The sequence below is a fragment of the Elephas maximus genome, chromosome 3 (assembly GCF_024166365.1).
Source record: "Elephas maximus indicus isolate mEleMax1 chromosome 3, mEleMax1 primary haplotype, whole genome shotgun sequence".
NCBI lineage: Eukaryota > Metazoa > Chordata > Mammalia > Proboscidea > Elephantidae > Elephas > Elephas maximus.
In genome coordinates this window covers 91,599,632-91,616,710 of record NC_064821.1, presented here as the reverse complement: position 1 = coordinate 91,616,710, position 17,079 = coordinate 91,599,632, and the positions used below count along the sequence as shown (strand labels likewise).

Here is a 17,079-nt window from a genome sequence, read left to right as displayed (position 1 = left end):
TGTTCTGCTTCACAATTCTGGTTCACGAGCTGAAAGAAAAATTTGACCCAGGCAAACTGAGGTCTTGCTTTTTTATGTGGTATTCTATTGCTTAAGAACACACTGGTTTTTACTTTTAAAAACGCACCAGAGAAGTGGGATTCAAATTAAGGACTTTGACTCCCAGACTAATTCTCTTTCCACTGTGCCTACCTGCTTCGTCTTATAAACTCTTTAGAGAGAGAAGATTGGGGCATTCTGTCTTCATTCAAAAATGCTTACTAGAAAAACATAAGTAAACTGAGGAGGTTTTCTTAGGTTCATTTAAATTCTGCAAGTATTAAGTTGTGCTAGGTGGTCAGTCTTATATTGGAGGGAAATTAGGAGGAGTACTAGGCGTTTTTTTGCTTTCCAGTATCACTTTACCAATTTTTTATTAAGTAGCCGCCAGGCTGCAGGTTCGGTGCTAGGAGTTCCCACATACTCTGCATCCTTGTGAGATAGGGCTCCTTATTTTATTAGGGTATAGAGAGCTATTCATGAGCCCTGGTGGCGCAGTGGTTAAAGCTCTTGGCTGCTAATGAAAAGGTTGGCAGTTTGAACCCACCAGCCACTCCTCATGGGAGAAGGATGTGGCAGCCTGCTTCTATAAAGATTTACAGCCTTGAAAACTCTATTGGGCAGTTCTACTCTGTCCTATAGGGTTGGACTCGACTCGACAGCAGTAGGTAGAGAGCTATTCAAACAATTGTTTAGTGAGTGCTACCTAGGTGCCAAGCATTGGGCTAAGTCTTCCCACATAGACTGGGCTTAGGGAGAAGTGTGAGTCAGTCCTGTTAAAATTGTGAGACCTGAACTAAGATGTGATGGTTGGTGGTGGATCTGAGCTGTGTTATGGAAGGAGAATCCATAGGACTTGGTAGCTGGCTGATTGTGGTGGTGATGGGGAAGGAGGGTCTCTGGGCTCCCCTCCCGTGATGGGGACTACTGGAGGAGCAGTTTTAACGGCATGTGATCATTTGAGTTAGTTTAAGTTGAGAGTTTGAAACATGTTGGAGCTGAGACGCCTGTGGGATATCTGGGTAGATATGTCAGGAGAGTAGTTGGGCATGTGGGTCCAAGACTCAAGAGAGCATTTCAAGCTGAAGATTCCAATTTGGAGGTCATTAGCCATGGGAGAGGTGAGGTCACAGTGGGAGAGGGTGCATAGTGAGAGAAGCATGCAAAGGCAGAACTCTACAGAACAGCAGCTTTTAAGGGCATAGTCCTTTGGAACACCAGCTTTTAAGGACACAGCCAAAGAAGAGGAGATCAAAAAAGGTGACTGGCAATCTCACGTCTAGGGTTATGTTTTTGTTGTGTGTGTGTGTATGTGTTTGAACTACACAATAATTACCTTTCTCTCTGGGCCAGTTGCTAAGGGCAGCTACTTGCATAAGCTCAAAAAGAAAAGATTTGCATAGGATAATATTTTAGTAGTTTTCAATACCTGGTTTTGTTCCATGGTGGAAAGATCAGACTTGTTCTGTGGGGACCAGAGAGCAGAGCCAGAGCCAGAGAGTAGAATTCACAGGAGTTGGGTAAGAGCAATATAATAACAGCAGACAGAGCTGATGAACAAGGACTTACGGCATAGTGATGAGCTCCCTGCCATTGGAGGTAACAAGCAGGTCAGAGGATATTCTAGTATAGAATCAGGCACCATGGCAGAGTTTTAAGTGACTTCTAGGTCTCTCCTTTAAAAATCCACAAGGAAATGATAGAAAGCAGAAACCAAAAAACCCCTTGCTGTCAAGTGGATTCCAAGGCATAGTGACCCTGTGGACAGAGTAGAGCTGCCCATAGGGTTTCCAAGGAGCGGCTGGTGTATTCAAACTGCCAACTTTTTGGTTAGCAGACAAGCACATAACTACTGCGCCACCAGGGCACCACAGAAAGCAGAAAGAGGATGGATTTAAATCAGACTTTCTGAACTGAAAATTGTGACTCTCCTGCTTATAATCTGTGATTCCTTCACTTCTCTGAGTTCTAGGTGCCTCATCTGTAACGTAGGAATAGTAATCACCTACCTGCCCACTGTGTTATTTAGCAAGGTGATACATAAAAGTGTTTGGCACACAGTAGGTACTCATTAAATGGTAGACACCTTTTAAGGGCAGTGGTGGGCTACTAGTTGTGAGATAACAGTTTGCTTAGTTGTGGAAGCAACCTTGTGGATAGGAATGATTTAGGAGAACGAGCTCATGTGAGGAGCAGACGTGTGTTTTAAATCCTCCTGGGGCTTGGCCTTAGCATAAAAAGGCTTACCCTTTCCCCCATGTTTTGCCCCTCCGTGACTCTATGCTGGGGCCATTTATTACTCTGGCAATAGCCCGGCAAAGCACACGAGGGAGGCTGGGCAGATGACCCTGCAGAATGAGGTTCCTGGTTTTGTCTGTGCCCCAGCCCTGTGTCAGGCCCAGTGAGGCAGTGGGAGTCAGAGCAAGGAAACGTCCTGAAACTTGTTCGGTAGTTCCCTCTCTCTCTTTTTGAATGGCCTGATGTTTGCATTTCTTCAAACATGTCCTTTTGGAGGAATCTTATAGATCATGTGCTCTTATCCTGCGGTGCACAGATGAGAAGAGAGACCTGGAAGCCCCCATAGCTGGCCAGAGGTCACCCAGCTGGGAGCACCTGTTGAGATTTTCTAGTATAGCACCCATGTTTTACAGAAAGGAAAACCAAGGCCTAGAAAGAGGAAGTGACTGGTCACCTGGCGAGTTAGTGATAGAACCAGGACCTGAACCCGTGTCCCTTATTTCTTTCTGCTACACCACAGCAGGACACTCTTCTTTTTGTTGTCTCAGCTAGATACAATCCTTGAAACTTGAGAATTTTGTCTGCTTAGGATTTTATAAAGACAAACACCGTGAGCCAGAGAATGCAATGTGCATGTCCTTTCTGTGGTGTGTCTGTTTTTAATGCAAATGGCAGACTTTACAGGGGTATTGTACAATTTAAACTTTAAACTTGCCTATAGATACTGTTTCTTTAAAAAGACAAAACCTTAGTAAAACGTTTCATGCTTCGCCTTTTTCAGTTTCATCTAGCTAAGAACAGCACACCAGATTAGACTCTCTGACCTTGGATTACTTTTAATATCTGGCCTGATTATATGTAAAATGGAGTCCAAAGGGCATTTATCCCATTTTAACTGTATATGCAAGTTCTTCAGGGCTGTCCTCACTTTGAAGACAGACTTGCATTGGACTTCCTTTCCATCTGTTTTCTAGAACAACATTTGCTTATTACTGTGCCTCCATTTTCTTTTTCAATGCTAAATTTAATGAGATGTATTTCCCTACCAGATTAATAACAAATACCAAGTTCTTTTATATTTCTGAAGAGTAGCTTTGACCATATTTTTACCAGAAACTTTTTTATGGCTTGGAATAGGTACTCTATTTTGGAATTATTTAGAATCTGGTGGCCTTGATAAACTCGGTAATTTAGGAGTTTGGCATCAAGACATACTTGTATGGTGGCTAGATCAATTTGGGAATTCATTGCAGCCATCCCCCAGGGTGTGGGCAGGGTCTCGGGAGAAAGGCAGGCACTTCGGAAGTTATTTCAGCACGTTCACCATCTTATACGTGCTATTTAGTTGAGTCCAATGGTGGTATTCAGTCAAAAAAGTTAAAGCAACTTGGTGAATTTTTCTCTTGTTCCTACAGAGGGATTAGGTGGTAGAAGCAGGGCCTGAATGTCAAACAGACCTGATTTGAAATTCTGGCTCTCCTGTTTAATAGCTTTATGATTTAGGCAAGCTATCCTGCTTCTCTGAGCCTCCATTTTTTGCTTCAATGGAATTATTGTGAAGACTAAATACAGTGGTGTTTGTAAAGAATTTGGCACAAGGCCTGACACGTAAAACCCATTCCACTGCCGTCGAGACGGTTCCAACTCATAGCAACCCAAAAGGACAGAGTAGAACTGCCCCATAGGGTTTCCAGGAAGCCCCTGGTGGATTCGAACTGCCGACCTTTTGGTCAGCAGCCGAGCTCCTAACCAGTATGCCACCAGGGTTTCCCATGGCATATTGTACGTGCTCATTCAATATTTGTTGAATGGATGACTACAGTTAGCTGACATCATAGTAGCTGGGAGGGAGGAGGAGATAGTTGATGCTCAGAATCCTTGATGGTTTTTCTTGCTCTGGAGACAACAGAGTCAGGAAGTCAGGTAGGTGAAGGTTGTCTCTTCAGAGGCTACACATTTACTTCTGTGTTTACACTAAACTGTAATCATTTGTCCTCAAGCTTGGAGTAGTTGCAAAGGCAGGCTGATTAGCAAGCTTTCCTCATCCTTCCCAGTCAACTGCTACTTTCTTCTGTGGTTCTCTGGAATTCAAAGCCAGAAGCATATTCCAAAGCCCCATTAAAATGCTACTTGAAGTATTTGCTGTCGTAGATGATCCACACCACCATTCACCTTCATTAATGTGACCAGTCAAGAGTTATAGCTTCTTGTCACCCTGTGTTCAGTCTCTCTCTCACACCTCATCTGTCTTGCTTACCACTGCCACATTAATCTTCCTAAAACATCTCTTTCATCATGTCTCAATCTGTGTCAGACACCTGCAGTGGTCCTCATTGCCATGGGATAAAAGCCAAACACAGAACCCTCAAGGGTAGCCTAACAGCCACAATTTATTGAACATCTATGACGAGAAAGGCACGGTACTTGGTGCTTTATATGCATAATTTCTTTGGAAAACAGCTTATTACCCCCACTATACAGAAAATGAAACAGATTCAAACAGGTTAAGTGGCTTGTCCAAGTTTCTGTAGTTAGTATGTAGCAGAGCCAGTAATGCCAAACCAGGACCACCTGACTCAAGAGACTGGGCTGTCTTTATTAAATACTGGGCCCCCCTCTCCCAACCATATCTTCCATTTCATGATGACACTGAGTGTTCAGTAATTCTCTTCTCTGAATAAGACATAAATGGAAGACATCACCTTCAACTCAGGATTAGGGTTAGGAAGTACTAGAGACCAGAAGTTTGCCTCATATGAGTCAGCATCCCTCAGGAATTCTAGCTGGGGTTCTTGACACATAAACCAAACCAAACCAAACTCGTTGCCGTTGAGTCAATTCTGACTCATAGCGACCCTATAGGACAGAGTAGAACTGCCCCATAGGGTTTCCAAGGAGCGCCTAATAGATTCAAACTGCTGACCTTTTGGTTAGCAGCCGAGCTCTTAACCACTATGCCGCCAGGGCTCCTCTTAACACATACTAGGTTGTAAAAGCCTGAAAGACAAGAACCACTTAGCACAGTTCTCAACCCAGAACAGGGCTCAGTAAATGCTTACTCTCTACAGATAAGGATGAGTAGAGGCCTCAGGTCCTCCTGAGTGCTCTTCCAGGGAGCATAGATCAAAAAGGAGCCTGGTTAGCATTAGGATGGAACCATCAGGTGGTTAGCTCTTAGAGGAGCCTCAGAATTACCCTGCACAAGCATCAAGGCAGTAGGATCCAGGTCAGGAGGCCTGTGATTTGAGATACCATCTGCTTCTGACCTTTTCCGAAACTCTTTTAAGTTCCGTGCTTCCTATACTGCCTAGCCTACCTTTTCAGAGAACCCATTTAAGCCCTGAGGTCTGGCTGCAGCCTCTTTATGTGTTGTATGGCTGTGGTTATTGCCTTCTGGGGACTTCTTGAGAACAGAGGGGCCTGGCAGGAAAGCAAGAGTAAGTTGATCTTCTGCTTTGGGCTTCAGACTAGGGAATTTGGATGTCCTTATCTATAGACATCATCTTTTCATTTAGCATTTATTCTGGCTCTGCCATGTTTCAGGCGTGTGTTTAGATGACAGAGCATGGGCTTGGGAGGAAGACAGACTAGATCAAATTCTGCGTCTGCCCCTTCCCAGCTGGGTAACTTTAGGCAAGGGGGTTTACTTCTTTGAACTTCATTTCTTCTTTTGTGGAAAAAAAAAAAAAAAAGCGGGGCTAATAATACCAACCTGCAGGGTTGTTAAGATGTGTAGTACTATTTGTGAAGAGCCTTATAGTGGTATCTTATATGTAGTAGACATTCCACAAGTGGTAGTCTTTTGTTTTTAATTGAAATGTAATTCACATAACATAAAATTTATCATTTAAAGTGTATAATTCAGTGGTTTTTAGTGTATTTGGTATATTCGCAATGTGCAGCCATTCCACAACAGTTTCATCACCCACCCAAAAAGAAACCTCCGTTACCGATTAGCAGTCACTCTCCTTTCCTCTTTTCCCCCAGTCCTCGGCAACTACTAATCTACTTTCTGTCTCTATGGATTTGCATTCCAGATATTTCCTATAAACAGAATCATACAATATGTGCGCTTTTGTTTCTGGCTTCTTTCACTTAGCATAATGTTTTCAAGGTTCATCCATGTTGGAGCATGTATCAGTACTTCATTCCTTTTTATTGCTGAGTAATGTTCCATTATATGGATGCACCATATTTTGTTTATCCATTTATCAGTTGAGGATATTTAGGTTATTTGCACATTTTGGGTGTTATAAATAATGCTGGCATGAACATTCAAGTGTAAGTTTTTGTGGAGACATACGTTTTCATTTCTCTTAGGTATATTATCTAGGAGTGGAATTGCTGGTCATGTGGTAATTCTTTGTTTAACTTTTTGAGGAACCACCAAACTGTTTCCCACAGCAGTTGTCCTACTTTTCCATTCCTACCAGCAATGTCTGAGGGAGTGTCCAGTTTCTCCACATCCTCTCGAACACTTGTTGTTTCTCTTTTTTTCATTATAGCCATCCTAGTGGGTGTGAAGTGGTATCTATTGTGATTTTATTTTCATTTCCCTAATGATATCATCTTTTCATGTGTCTGTTGGATTAGCCTGTTTTTATTATTCATTCATTAAACATGTTTTTTTTTTTTTTTTTTTTGATGAGTTCCTATTGTATGGCCAGGCCTATGATATGGGCCCTGCCCTGAGATTGCTCATACTCAGTGGGGAAAGTACACCTGTAAGCAAATAATTGCAATATAGTAAGGCAATTGAATACAAAGAAGGTATGTACAAGGTATAATAAGAACTTTGAGGAGTAAGAAGGAGATGAGTAGAGATTAGGTGGTATTTGTCAAGCAGGCAAGGAAGGAGAAGGGGTATTCTAGTTAGATAGGAGAGCGTGGAACCTGGGGTATAACTGGTGGGAATGGGGCCTCCGGCTCATCAGGCAGGGAGTGGAGCGTGGCTGAATATTGCCTTTCCCTATACAGGCAGTAGACAGGCCACCAAGGAACAAGCCTGCTGCAGGTCCCAGGCCAGCAGGTAATGTCTGCTGAGCTTTGTCATCCACCATGTATTTGTCTGCACAGGGCTCTGTTGTTTTCAAGGCACATTTATTTCCTCAGCTGACTTGGTGCCTACTTGAGGTAGATGTTATATCACCATTTCTGCAGAGAAAATGACACTTAATAATATGGCCACATCTTATTCCTGCCAAGTAGCAGAACTGGACTTAAAATCCAGGTTGTCTGACTCCATATTTTTTCCACACCTGCAGGCTGAACCTCTGCTTTTCTTAATTTAGAATTCAAGGCCACTTACTCTGTAACCCCAACCAGCTTAATGTACATCTCACCTCTCTGTCCTGTCTATAACTGAACCACTCCAGTATAGTGTTTTCCCAACCTTCTTCTTTTGACTTCTGTGCTTTCCTCATCTTGTGTGATCTAGATTCTCATAGCTATCCTTTTATGAGCATCGACTGTCCGAGTACCATTTACTCTGCTCAGTTTCTTAACATACCAAAACCAAACCAAACCTCTTGCCATCGAGTCAATTCCAACTCATAGCGACCCTATAGGATGGAGTAGAACTGCCCTATAGGGTTTCCAGGGAGCCCCTGGTGGATTCGAACTGCCAACCTTTTGGTTAGCAGCCGACCTCTTAACCACTGTACCACCAGGGCTCCTTTTAACATATAATACTGATAATCCTTATAATATCCTGGCAATGTGAGTAGAGTAGGAATTATTTACTTCAGGTCACAGATGAGAAAACAGGCTCAGAGAAGTAAAGTAACTTACCCATGATCACAAAACTCAGATACTACCCCCTGTCAAAAGTCTTCCTTAGTTACATTGACAACTGAGGTTATCCCCCTTGCCCCTGAAATTCTACAGTGGTTCTTTATGCCTTATTTCAAACTCAGTATTGGGATCTTAGGTTATCTTTTCATGGTTTTTATTTTGTGTCCCCAGTGGTCTGGATGTTTATTAGTCTGTGTCCCCAGGGCTCAGCCTAAATCCCACAAAGTATAAATTCTTGATAATGTCATGGTGAGATATGGGAGGAAAAGCTCTGGGTTCTTATACTTCATGGCATGGCCCTAACTTCTGTGACCTCGAACAACAGTGAGCTTCTTTGGATGAAGGTCTTGTCTGGTCCTATCCCCTCGGTATCCCTAAGCCTGATTTTTGCATGGATGGAGGCACAGAGTAACCGTTTGGAACCTCACTTTCCTCATCTGCATTTTTGAAAGGATTTAATAAGATGATCTGAGAATTGTTCTCAGTTCAAATATTACCCAGTTTTCTGAGTCTGAATGATAGCTCCTCTCCACACCAATTCCATGCCAGCACGATTCTGAGCCACAGTGTTTTATTTCAGCTCAGGGAAGGAGAACATAGCTTGTCTTTTCCAGTTTGGTGGCTACATCTCAAACCTTTGCCCTTGAACTTGTCAGACTCCTAACTTTACCCCAGTAGAATTGCCACATAGGGTACCTTCCTATCACCTGTATTTCTGCCTGTCTCTCTGCCTCTCTGTCTTGTTGTCTCTATTTGTATGTTTTCACACATGCACTCTTGCACACACACACACACACACACCCACCATTCGAGGATAACTTCATTTGGAGCACTTTCCTTAGGTTTAACATTTTAGCAGCTTCTTGGCTTAGAACGAATCAAATGTGATTTGTAGGAGGGAAGCTGTTGCTCTCCTAGAATGACCAAAGGCCCCGCTGTTGTTCATGCCTAAACCATTGGATGTATTTTATAGGCAGAAAGAGAACAAGAACAGGCCATTCTTGTAAAAACAGAAACTGAGGATTGCTCCCCTGGTCTGTGGGAAAGGCTATTTTCATCTTTGATCAAAAGGGGATTATTAACACCGGCGGTTCCTTTACACTCCACATTTCGCTAAAGTCGTTTCTTTGTTTCTTAAATTGTGTCTTTATTCATCTTTTGATTAAGTGGATAAAACGATTCAAAGCATGTCAATAACCCCAATTGTAATATACCATTCATTGAGTGCCTAGTATGCCAAGCACTGTGCAGTGAGTTGTGTGAGTTATTGATCTTATCTCTACAACTCCGGTGACAGAGGAGGGACTGGCTGGATCAGAGAGGCTAAGGCCCTTGCCCACCCTTCCTCATCACCCTGTCATGGAAGAGGGAGTTCCCACTTAGGTCCCTCTGATACCAGAGTCACCCTTCTGACCAGCTGGGGCTCCATTCCAAAGACCATTTGGGAAGATTTGGCATTTTGACTACATTCTGGAGTAGTTATGCACTTTCAAGCTTCCTTCTCAGTTTTTCTAACAAGTTGCAAGAAGAGAAGCCTGGCCTGGGGGAAGTGTAAGAGTGTGTTTAACACACACTCATAAAGACCCTTGGAAACTGGATTTAACCATGTGCCTGGCCATGTGCCACATCCACTGTTGGGCAACATGCTAGAAAATACATTTCGGATATAGCAGTGGGAAACTTTGAGGAGTGTAAGAACCAGAAATTCCCAAGTCTAGTTCAAGCCCAGAAAACAAAACTCCCAAAGTATTTTACCACAAGGGGCTAGTTCTAGAGTAGGCTCAAGTTCCCACCTTTGGAGCACCTCTGTTTCAATTTTTACTTTTGGCATCTCCAGTGAGAGACCCATCTGGCATGTACCGTTTGAAATCTGTGGAGAAAAAATACTCTTCTTTAGATTATGTGAAGTTGAGTTTAAATAATAAGGAAATAGAAATTTATTTTCTTTAGCATTTTCTAGTTGGTAGAGCACCTTCTCTGTGCATTGTGACCACACATAAGCGTTGGACAAGATACCAGAGGCCAGTTTTCCACTCGAGGCTCTTCCTCAGGCTCACACTTTAGGCAAGCCCCTTCTATCCTCTGGGTTTGAGTTTGCTAATCTCTCAAATGAGCGAGTTAGACCACTTGGTCACCAGGACCCCTCAAACTCTGTGATTCCATGATTTGATACCAGTAAAAAGGCAGTTAATGTTACTCATTACTCTTGCTATATCTGCCTTATCGCAGCCTGTCCTGTGCCTGGGCTCTGGGGCGGTCTCTGCCTTTCCTGCTGAGGCCTTCACTCTGTAAGAGTCATCACCCCTTTCATGCCTGTTGGTACCTGAGCCAGCAGAAACCCACCAGGTTTTTCTGGGAAGACACTGGCTTAGAATAATCTCAGTTGTTGAGGAATGTGCCAGTTTAGAGAGGATAGCAATCTAAGTACCATTCCAGTTCCAAGATTCTAGAATTCCATAAAAGGCCACCCTTTAAAGATGTACTTAGAGAAACCCCTAAGCAAATTCACTGGATGCCATTTCAACACTTTGTATGGCCATGATTTTAGAAAATACCCTTGATCCCAGAGGTTTGATCCACACTGCTGCCGTTAGGATCCCTGCATGCCAGAGGGACTAGGCCTTAGATTTGTTTGCTTTTCCTTTTTAACTGGTCTGGCCTAAATCATTCTCTAGCATTTGGGGTTATGGGCATTTTGAGCATTTTGACCCATAATGAACCTTGTTTTCTTGATATGCATTTTAGAAGACAAATCTGACCTTGAAAACAGTGTGATGCAGAAGAAAATAAAAATCCCAAAACTTTCTCTCAATCACATAGAAGAAGATGGGGAAATTAAAGATTACGGGGAAGAAGATTTACAGCTTAGACACATCAAGGTAATAAAATCCTTCCTTTTTTTGGAAGTATGTGGGAGCATTTTCAAGTTTCTCATAGCTGAAGAATTCCAATTTGGCCTCTTCTCCCCATAGAAATGTCCCCTGGTGTCAAAGGCCATGGTTTTTTCAGGGTGGGCTATGTCTGGGCCAGTCAGCATGCCTTTGCATTGCCGAGCAGCTTTCCAGGGAGCCCTGACTCGTGCTGTGCCTCCAAGCGCGGTCCTGTTAGCACAGTCTGTGCAGTGTCCTCGCTGCTGGGGGTTTGGAATGATGCTTTTTTCTCTAGCCCACAGTTCTTGAGAGGTCAGTGCTTAATTCCAGGAACATTAACCAACTGTTCTTGTGCAGCAGTTTAGAACTAGTCACTATCAGATTGTCCCAAACAGCTAAGGGCAAACTTGTTGGGAAATGAGGTGATCCAGGTTCACAAAACAGGGCTGTAGGACCTGTCTGTGTTGGGAGAAAACATTTGTATAAGGTTGCATTTCCTTTCCTGTGTATCCCAGTTGATATCTAGCCTTCACATTATATACCTGTTGAATATCTTGTTCAGCAAGCCAGATGTTTTTTCTTTGCAATGGGTACCCCAGAGGAGAAGAAAGGGAGTTGGAAGAAGCAGGATGCCTTTTGCATTGACCATGGTCTGATTTTAGACACCAGGCCAAAGACATTCTCAAGGCATAGTCCCAAAGATGTAGCTGAGTTCAGTTCATGTCATTCATTCTATTCCTGTTAATGGGCCTTGCCCTATGCTGGTCCCTGGAGTCATGGAGATTAGCCAGATGTGGTCCCTTCCCTTGAGGGTCTCATAGTCAAGTGATGGAGTCAGACCTGTAAAGTGATCATTACAATTTTAACCAATAAAGTCGTCTAGACTATAAACAAAAAACCAGTTGCCATTGAGTTAACTTCAACTCGTGATGACTCCGCATATGTCAGAATAGAACTGTGATCCGTGTGGTTTTCAGTGACTGATTTTTTGGAAGTAGGTTTGAAGGCCCTTCTGCCCAGTGCCTCTGGGTGGACTCAAATCACCAACCTTTCAGTTACCAGCTAAGCAGTTAACCATCAGCACCACCCGGGGTCATCTAGACTAGCAGCACCTTATTCCAGGGGATATAACTACATTGAGTTTGGTCATGTAACTCAATCTCAGAGTCATTTTCAAAAATTTTTCCCTTAAATTTCCAGAAACTTAGTTAGAGGTTAAGACAGACCTGACCAGACACAGTTAAATTGTCTGGAATCTTGTTTCCTCAATTGTCTGCACCTCCTACAAGTGCTCCCAATCAGGAAAGGTCCTAACCCTTCCTGCCCTGGGTGAAGAATTCATTTGGTCCTGTAACTCCCACTGCCCCTCATTGATCGCTTTGTTCACTTGAGCTAGAATTTCCTCAGGCAGTTAAACCCCCAACCCCCAAGATAATTCGCTTCTATGAACTGCCCTCTCTGTATGCACTGTCTTGCTAAACTTCAACTTGGCCAGAGTCCAAGCAAAGGCTGGTAGATGTGGGGAAAGGAGCCTTGTGCTGGAAGTTGGGCTCCACATCCTGGTTCTGGCTTTTTCTGTAACTCACCCTGTGACCTTGAATATAATCCTTCCCGTCTGTGGCCCTCCATTTCCTCATTTGTAAAATGAGGGAGTTAAACGGAAAAACAGAATCTTTAGGGTATCTTCCAACTCTAACATTCTTTGAACTTTTCAGTTGAGTAAACATTTTTGAGCCCCTGCCATTTGCCAGCTCTGTGTTAGGCAGTGGAGAAACAGAAAATAAGACATGACCCCTGCCCTAGATTAGAGTTTAACACCCTTCCCAACTAAAGTATTCTTGAGGAAAAGGTTACGTAAAGGAATGTTTTTTCTTTCCTTCTTTTTTTTTTTTGCTTTTATGTTTTTGTTGTTGAGATTTGAGCGTAACTCCCCTGAGAACAGCTTAGGTTGGCCTGATTTCTCCCTGATTTTGCACAAGTGTGCATTGAACACCTCCTCTGAGCAAGGCACTATGGGCAGGGGAGTTGGAGAGGGTAGTGCCGGTATAATATACATCCAAGAGGTAGAGTGGTGGAATAGAAAAAGTGCTGGCATGTTGGGTTACTTTGGGCAAGGCCTTTCCCCACTCTGGGTCTCTGTGTCCCCATTTGTAAAATGAAGGGCTTTGACTAAGTGTTTGCACAGGTTTCTCCAAGCACTGATGTTCTGTGGTTCTGTGATTCTAGGATTGTCTGGGGAAATATTGAGCTGCAGTCCAAGAAAGTCCCAGCTGCCCTTGCCTGAACTGATTCTCGTTGTCCTACACAGAGACCTGAGGGGCGGAAGCCGAGCGAAGGGGCACACAAGAGCATCGAGGCAGTGGTGGCCCGGCTGGAGAAGCAGAACGGCCTGAGCTTGGGCCATAGCACGTGTCCAGAAGAGGTCTTCGTGGAGACCTCCCCGGGCACGGATGACATGGACAGTCTGGAGGATGCTGTCGTGCCCCGGGCTCTGTACGAGGAGCTGCTGCGCAACTACCAGCAGCAGCAGGAGGAGATGCGCCACCTCCAGCAGGAGCTGGAGCGGACTCGGAGGCAGCTGGTCCAGCAGGCCAAGAAGCTCAAGGAGTACGGGGCACTCGTGTCTGAAATGAAGGAGCTCCGTGACCTCAACCGGAGGCTGCAGGACGTGCTACTCCTGCGGCTTGGCAGCGGTGAGTGCCCCAGCAGGCCGTACCATCCCACATGGGTGGGACACTTTGTGCCGCTCCTCTTGCAGGAGGGCAAGGGGATAGGACAGGCTAGGTGCCCCTGAGGCTAGAGAAGGACAGAGACTTGGCTCAGAAGTTACCCCAAGGAAGAGTCACTCCCCTCCCACAGTGAGTCTTGCAGGAGGTTAGGTATGCAGCAGCCGAGCTCTCTAGAACACAATGGTGAATGTGGCTCAGAGAACAAGAGCTGACAAAATATTTGCCATCGCTCATTAGTGCCTCCATTCAGCAAAAGGCAGTACCAGGGATTGTAGGGAACCTCTCTCCAAAGAGGTTTCAGGATAGTAAAGAGAACAAGACATGACCCTAAAAAAGTATATTAAGTCAGAAAGTGATGAATACCACAGGAGGGATGCCGATGAGATGATTTGAAAGTTCCAAGGATGGAGAGGTTATTTGCAGCTGAGGGCTGGAGAGAGATCTTTAGGATGGAAGTGGGCTTCAGCTGGGCCTTGAAAGGTAGACGATGTTTCAAGGCACAAGAGGAGGCAGAGGTTAGCACTTAACTGAGTACAGGAAAACACCTGGAGCATACTAAGAAGAAATCTGTAAATGTAGTTTGAGGGCAAATGGTTGAAGCCCTTGAAAATTGTACCAGCCAGGAGTGTCTGACTTGTTTTGGTTGGAGCAGGAAGCATTAAAAGCTTATAGAGACAAATGGCCTTAGAAAGATTCATATAAAAATGCGTAGAACTCCATTTGTTTGCTCATAGAAGAACTTACTAGGCTTCTATTGTGCACATGACTTTAACAAATCAGGTGTTCTCATCTAAGAGTGGTTTGGAAGCAAGAATCGGCAGCAGCCTTGGCAGCAGGGAAAAAATAACTGCTTAACAGACAGGAACAGACAGAAAAATTCTCTCCAAGCATAACAGTTGAGAATTCTAAAAAATAGAGGCCAGTCAGTATTGAGAAAGTCAGTATAAGACAAGCCTCCATAGCCCCTGAGGGCTAATAACTAATAACCCTCAGTTAGTGTACTTTACTTGAAAAGGGGGCTAATCTCATCTAGAAACACTGGTTCTATCCCTAAAATTTAAGTCAACTAAATTTTGCATCCAAGAAGGAAAGCTTCTGTTATCTAGATAATTTTTAACATGTAATGCCTCATTCCATTTTGGTGTTTAGATAAATGTGATACTACCCTACCTTACTTAGATTTGTGGGGGCCTTTTACTTCTTAAAGTATGTTCCCAAGCAGTGTCTCAGTAGATACTCAAGATGGCCCTGGGAATCAGCAAGGATCTTTTTATGCCCTTGTCACAGAAAAGGAAACAGAAGTTGAGACTTACTTGAAATCACATGGGGAAGCAAAGCTCAGTCTCAGATCAGTCATAGGCTAGTGATTTTTCACCCCCCAACTTCTGCCTTTGCCTTAAAACTCTCAAATCATAGCCACAGAAGCTCACAATGACACTAAAGGTCACATGTAGTTTGCAACTTAAAAAATTATTCATTAAAACAAAACCTCAAAGAGAAACCCTAAAAGTAAAAATTTGTGAAACCCTTCTTGGTGTTGGCACCAGGGATAGGGAGAGATCTGGAATTTTCAGAAAGAAATGTGTTTCCTGTTCTTCAGATGAATGATTTCTATTTTCATTGCACTGTGCATGCTAGGCCTTTTTTGGGGGAAAAAAAAAATTCTTTTTGGAAAAAAACAAAAACACACTAACAACAAAAACTCTCCACACAAATTATCTATCTAGACTACCAAGAAAACTGCCTGTTCTGCATGATCATGAGCTGAGTTTAACCTGCAGAAACCATTCCTAAACCACTGGGGTAATAAGACACCAGGCTTTGCATCAGCATGTGCCCCTTCTAGTTCTAAAACACTTAGACAAAGTTGACCCCAACTATACTTTTAGCTTCTTGATCTTTTCAGGGTCTCCATTCCACAGGCCTTGGATGGCAGCCTTGAGGTTTCAGTGGCTGGTTCTCCACCAGTCCGAGTCACAGTCTGCATCACAGTAGGGTGGACTGAACATAAATCAGCTCAAGTCACAAGTGTGCATGAAGCATCCCCCATATATATGCACAAAAATGCAAGTAAAAGGTCTCTACCCTTGAGGGGAGGCTGTTTTCATGGAAAGAGTATATAGGCTTTGGAGTCAGGCAGGCCTGGGTTCAAATCCTAACTTCCCCACTTCCCAACTCTGTGGCTTTAGGAATCTTCCTTCTTTCCTTCCTTTCCTCTTTCCCTGTTTTCTTCCACAAATATTTACTGACTTCCTGCTATGTGCCAGGCATTTTGCCAAGTGGTGGGAGTGCAATATATTTGAGATATAGCCCTTGTCCTCTGTCCATGAGGAGCTCAGAGTTTGATGAGGGAGACACTCACTGCAACAATCAATGGTAGCATAACCCATAAATGTGACCACAGGGATAAAAGGACAGAGGGCTGTGGGGAGGCAGAGGAGGGGGACCAGAGAAGAAAGACTTCCTGAAGGAAATGACTTATAAGATGAGGCCTGAAGGATTAATTTTTGTTATTCAGGCTGGAGTGAGTGGGTGGGAAAAGTGGGCGCAATCTACGCAGAGAGCACCTCTCTGAGCCTTAATGTTCTCATCTGTAAAATGGGAATGATAGCATCCACTGCACAATCTGTGGGACACAGCATAGTGCCTAGCATTCTGTTGATGCTCAGTTACTGTTAGCTTCTCTTCCACACATTTAGGGGAGGACCTAAGGCAGGGTCTGGCCTGGCTTTTAACTCTGGCTCCCACAGGCAGTAATTGGCTCTATGAGCTTGAGTAGGTTAATTAACTTCTGCCACTCAGGGTCTTCTTCTAGTATTGAAGATAAAGAGGGCTATGAATGTTTGTTCTTTTGTTCATTCAGTCAGTTAACACTGACTGGATGCTTTCTGAGCTAGGAACTTGGGGAGATACAAAGAAGAACAAGATGTTGGGGAGGGGAGTTAAACATACAAGCATGTAATTAAAATGCAGTGTAGTAGGCTTTCTTGGGGAGAGGCTAGTATTAGAAGGTGGAACTCTCTCAGTGAATCGGAAAGACACCCCCTTGAACTAGCAACTGCTGACCTGTAACACCACCAAGAAGCCTGCCACAAAGCAGACAACAGCCAGAAACTGACCTGGAGGGCATCAGGAAACCATTGTCTGATTCTTGGCTTCACATGCCCTCTAAGGAACACATCTTGGCCTAAGGTTGATGTGGACTGGGCTATGCCATCCTCTGCCCTCTGGGCCAGGCTTGACCATTGCTTTTTGAGGCCTGTCCTTGACCATTTTCACCTGCCCAGCTCACCCAGCAACCCAGCTTGAGGGCCTTTGTGCAGCTCAGGTGCTGGGTTATTCACATCATAACAGGCAAATCCAGAGACCGGGGAGGCCAACAGGTCAAGAGATGCTCAGTTTTAAAATGA

General features: G+C 43.9%; 1 protein-coding gene across 3 annotated transcripts in view; it reads left to right on the top strand.

Annotated features, from left to right (window-relative positions):
* The window catches only part of BEND5 (BEN domain containing 5), a 352,434-nt gene that overhangs the window by 6,053 nt on the left and 329,302 nt on the right, over nt 1-17,079 (top strand). For all 3 annotated transcript variants that reach the window (XM_049879235.1, XM_049879234.1, XM_049879236.1), the window contains exons 2-3: nt 10,816-10,949; nt 13,249-13,633. In XM_049879235.1, coding sequence (XP_049735192.1) covers nt 10,816-10,949; nt 13,249-13,633 — 519 coding nt within the window. The remainder of the gene's footprint in view (nt 1-10,815; nt 10,950-13,248; nt 13,634-17,079) is intronic.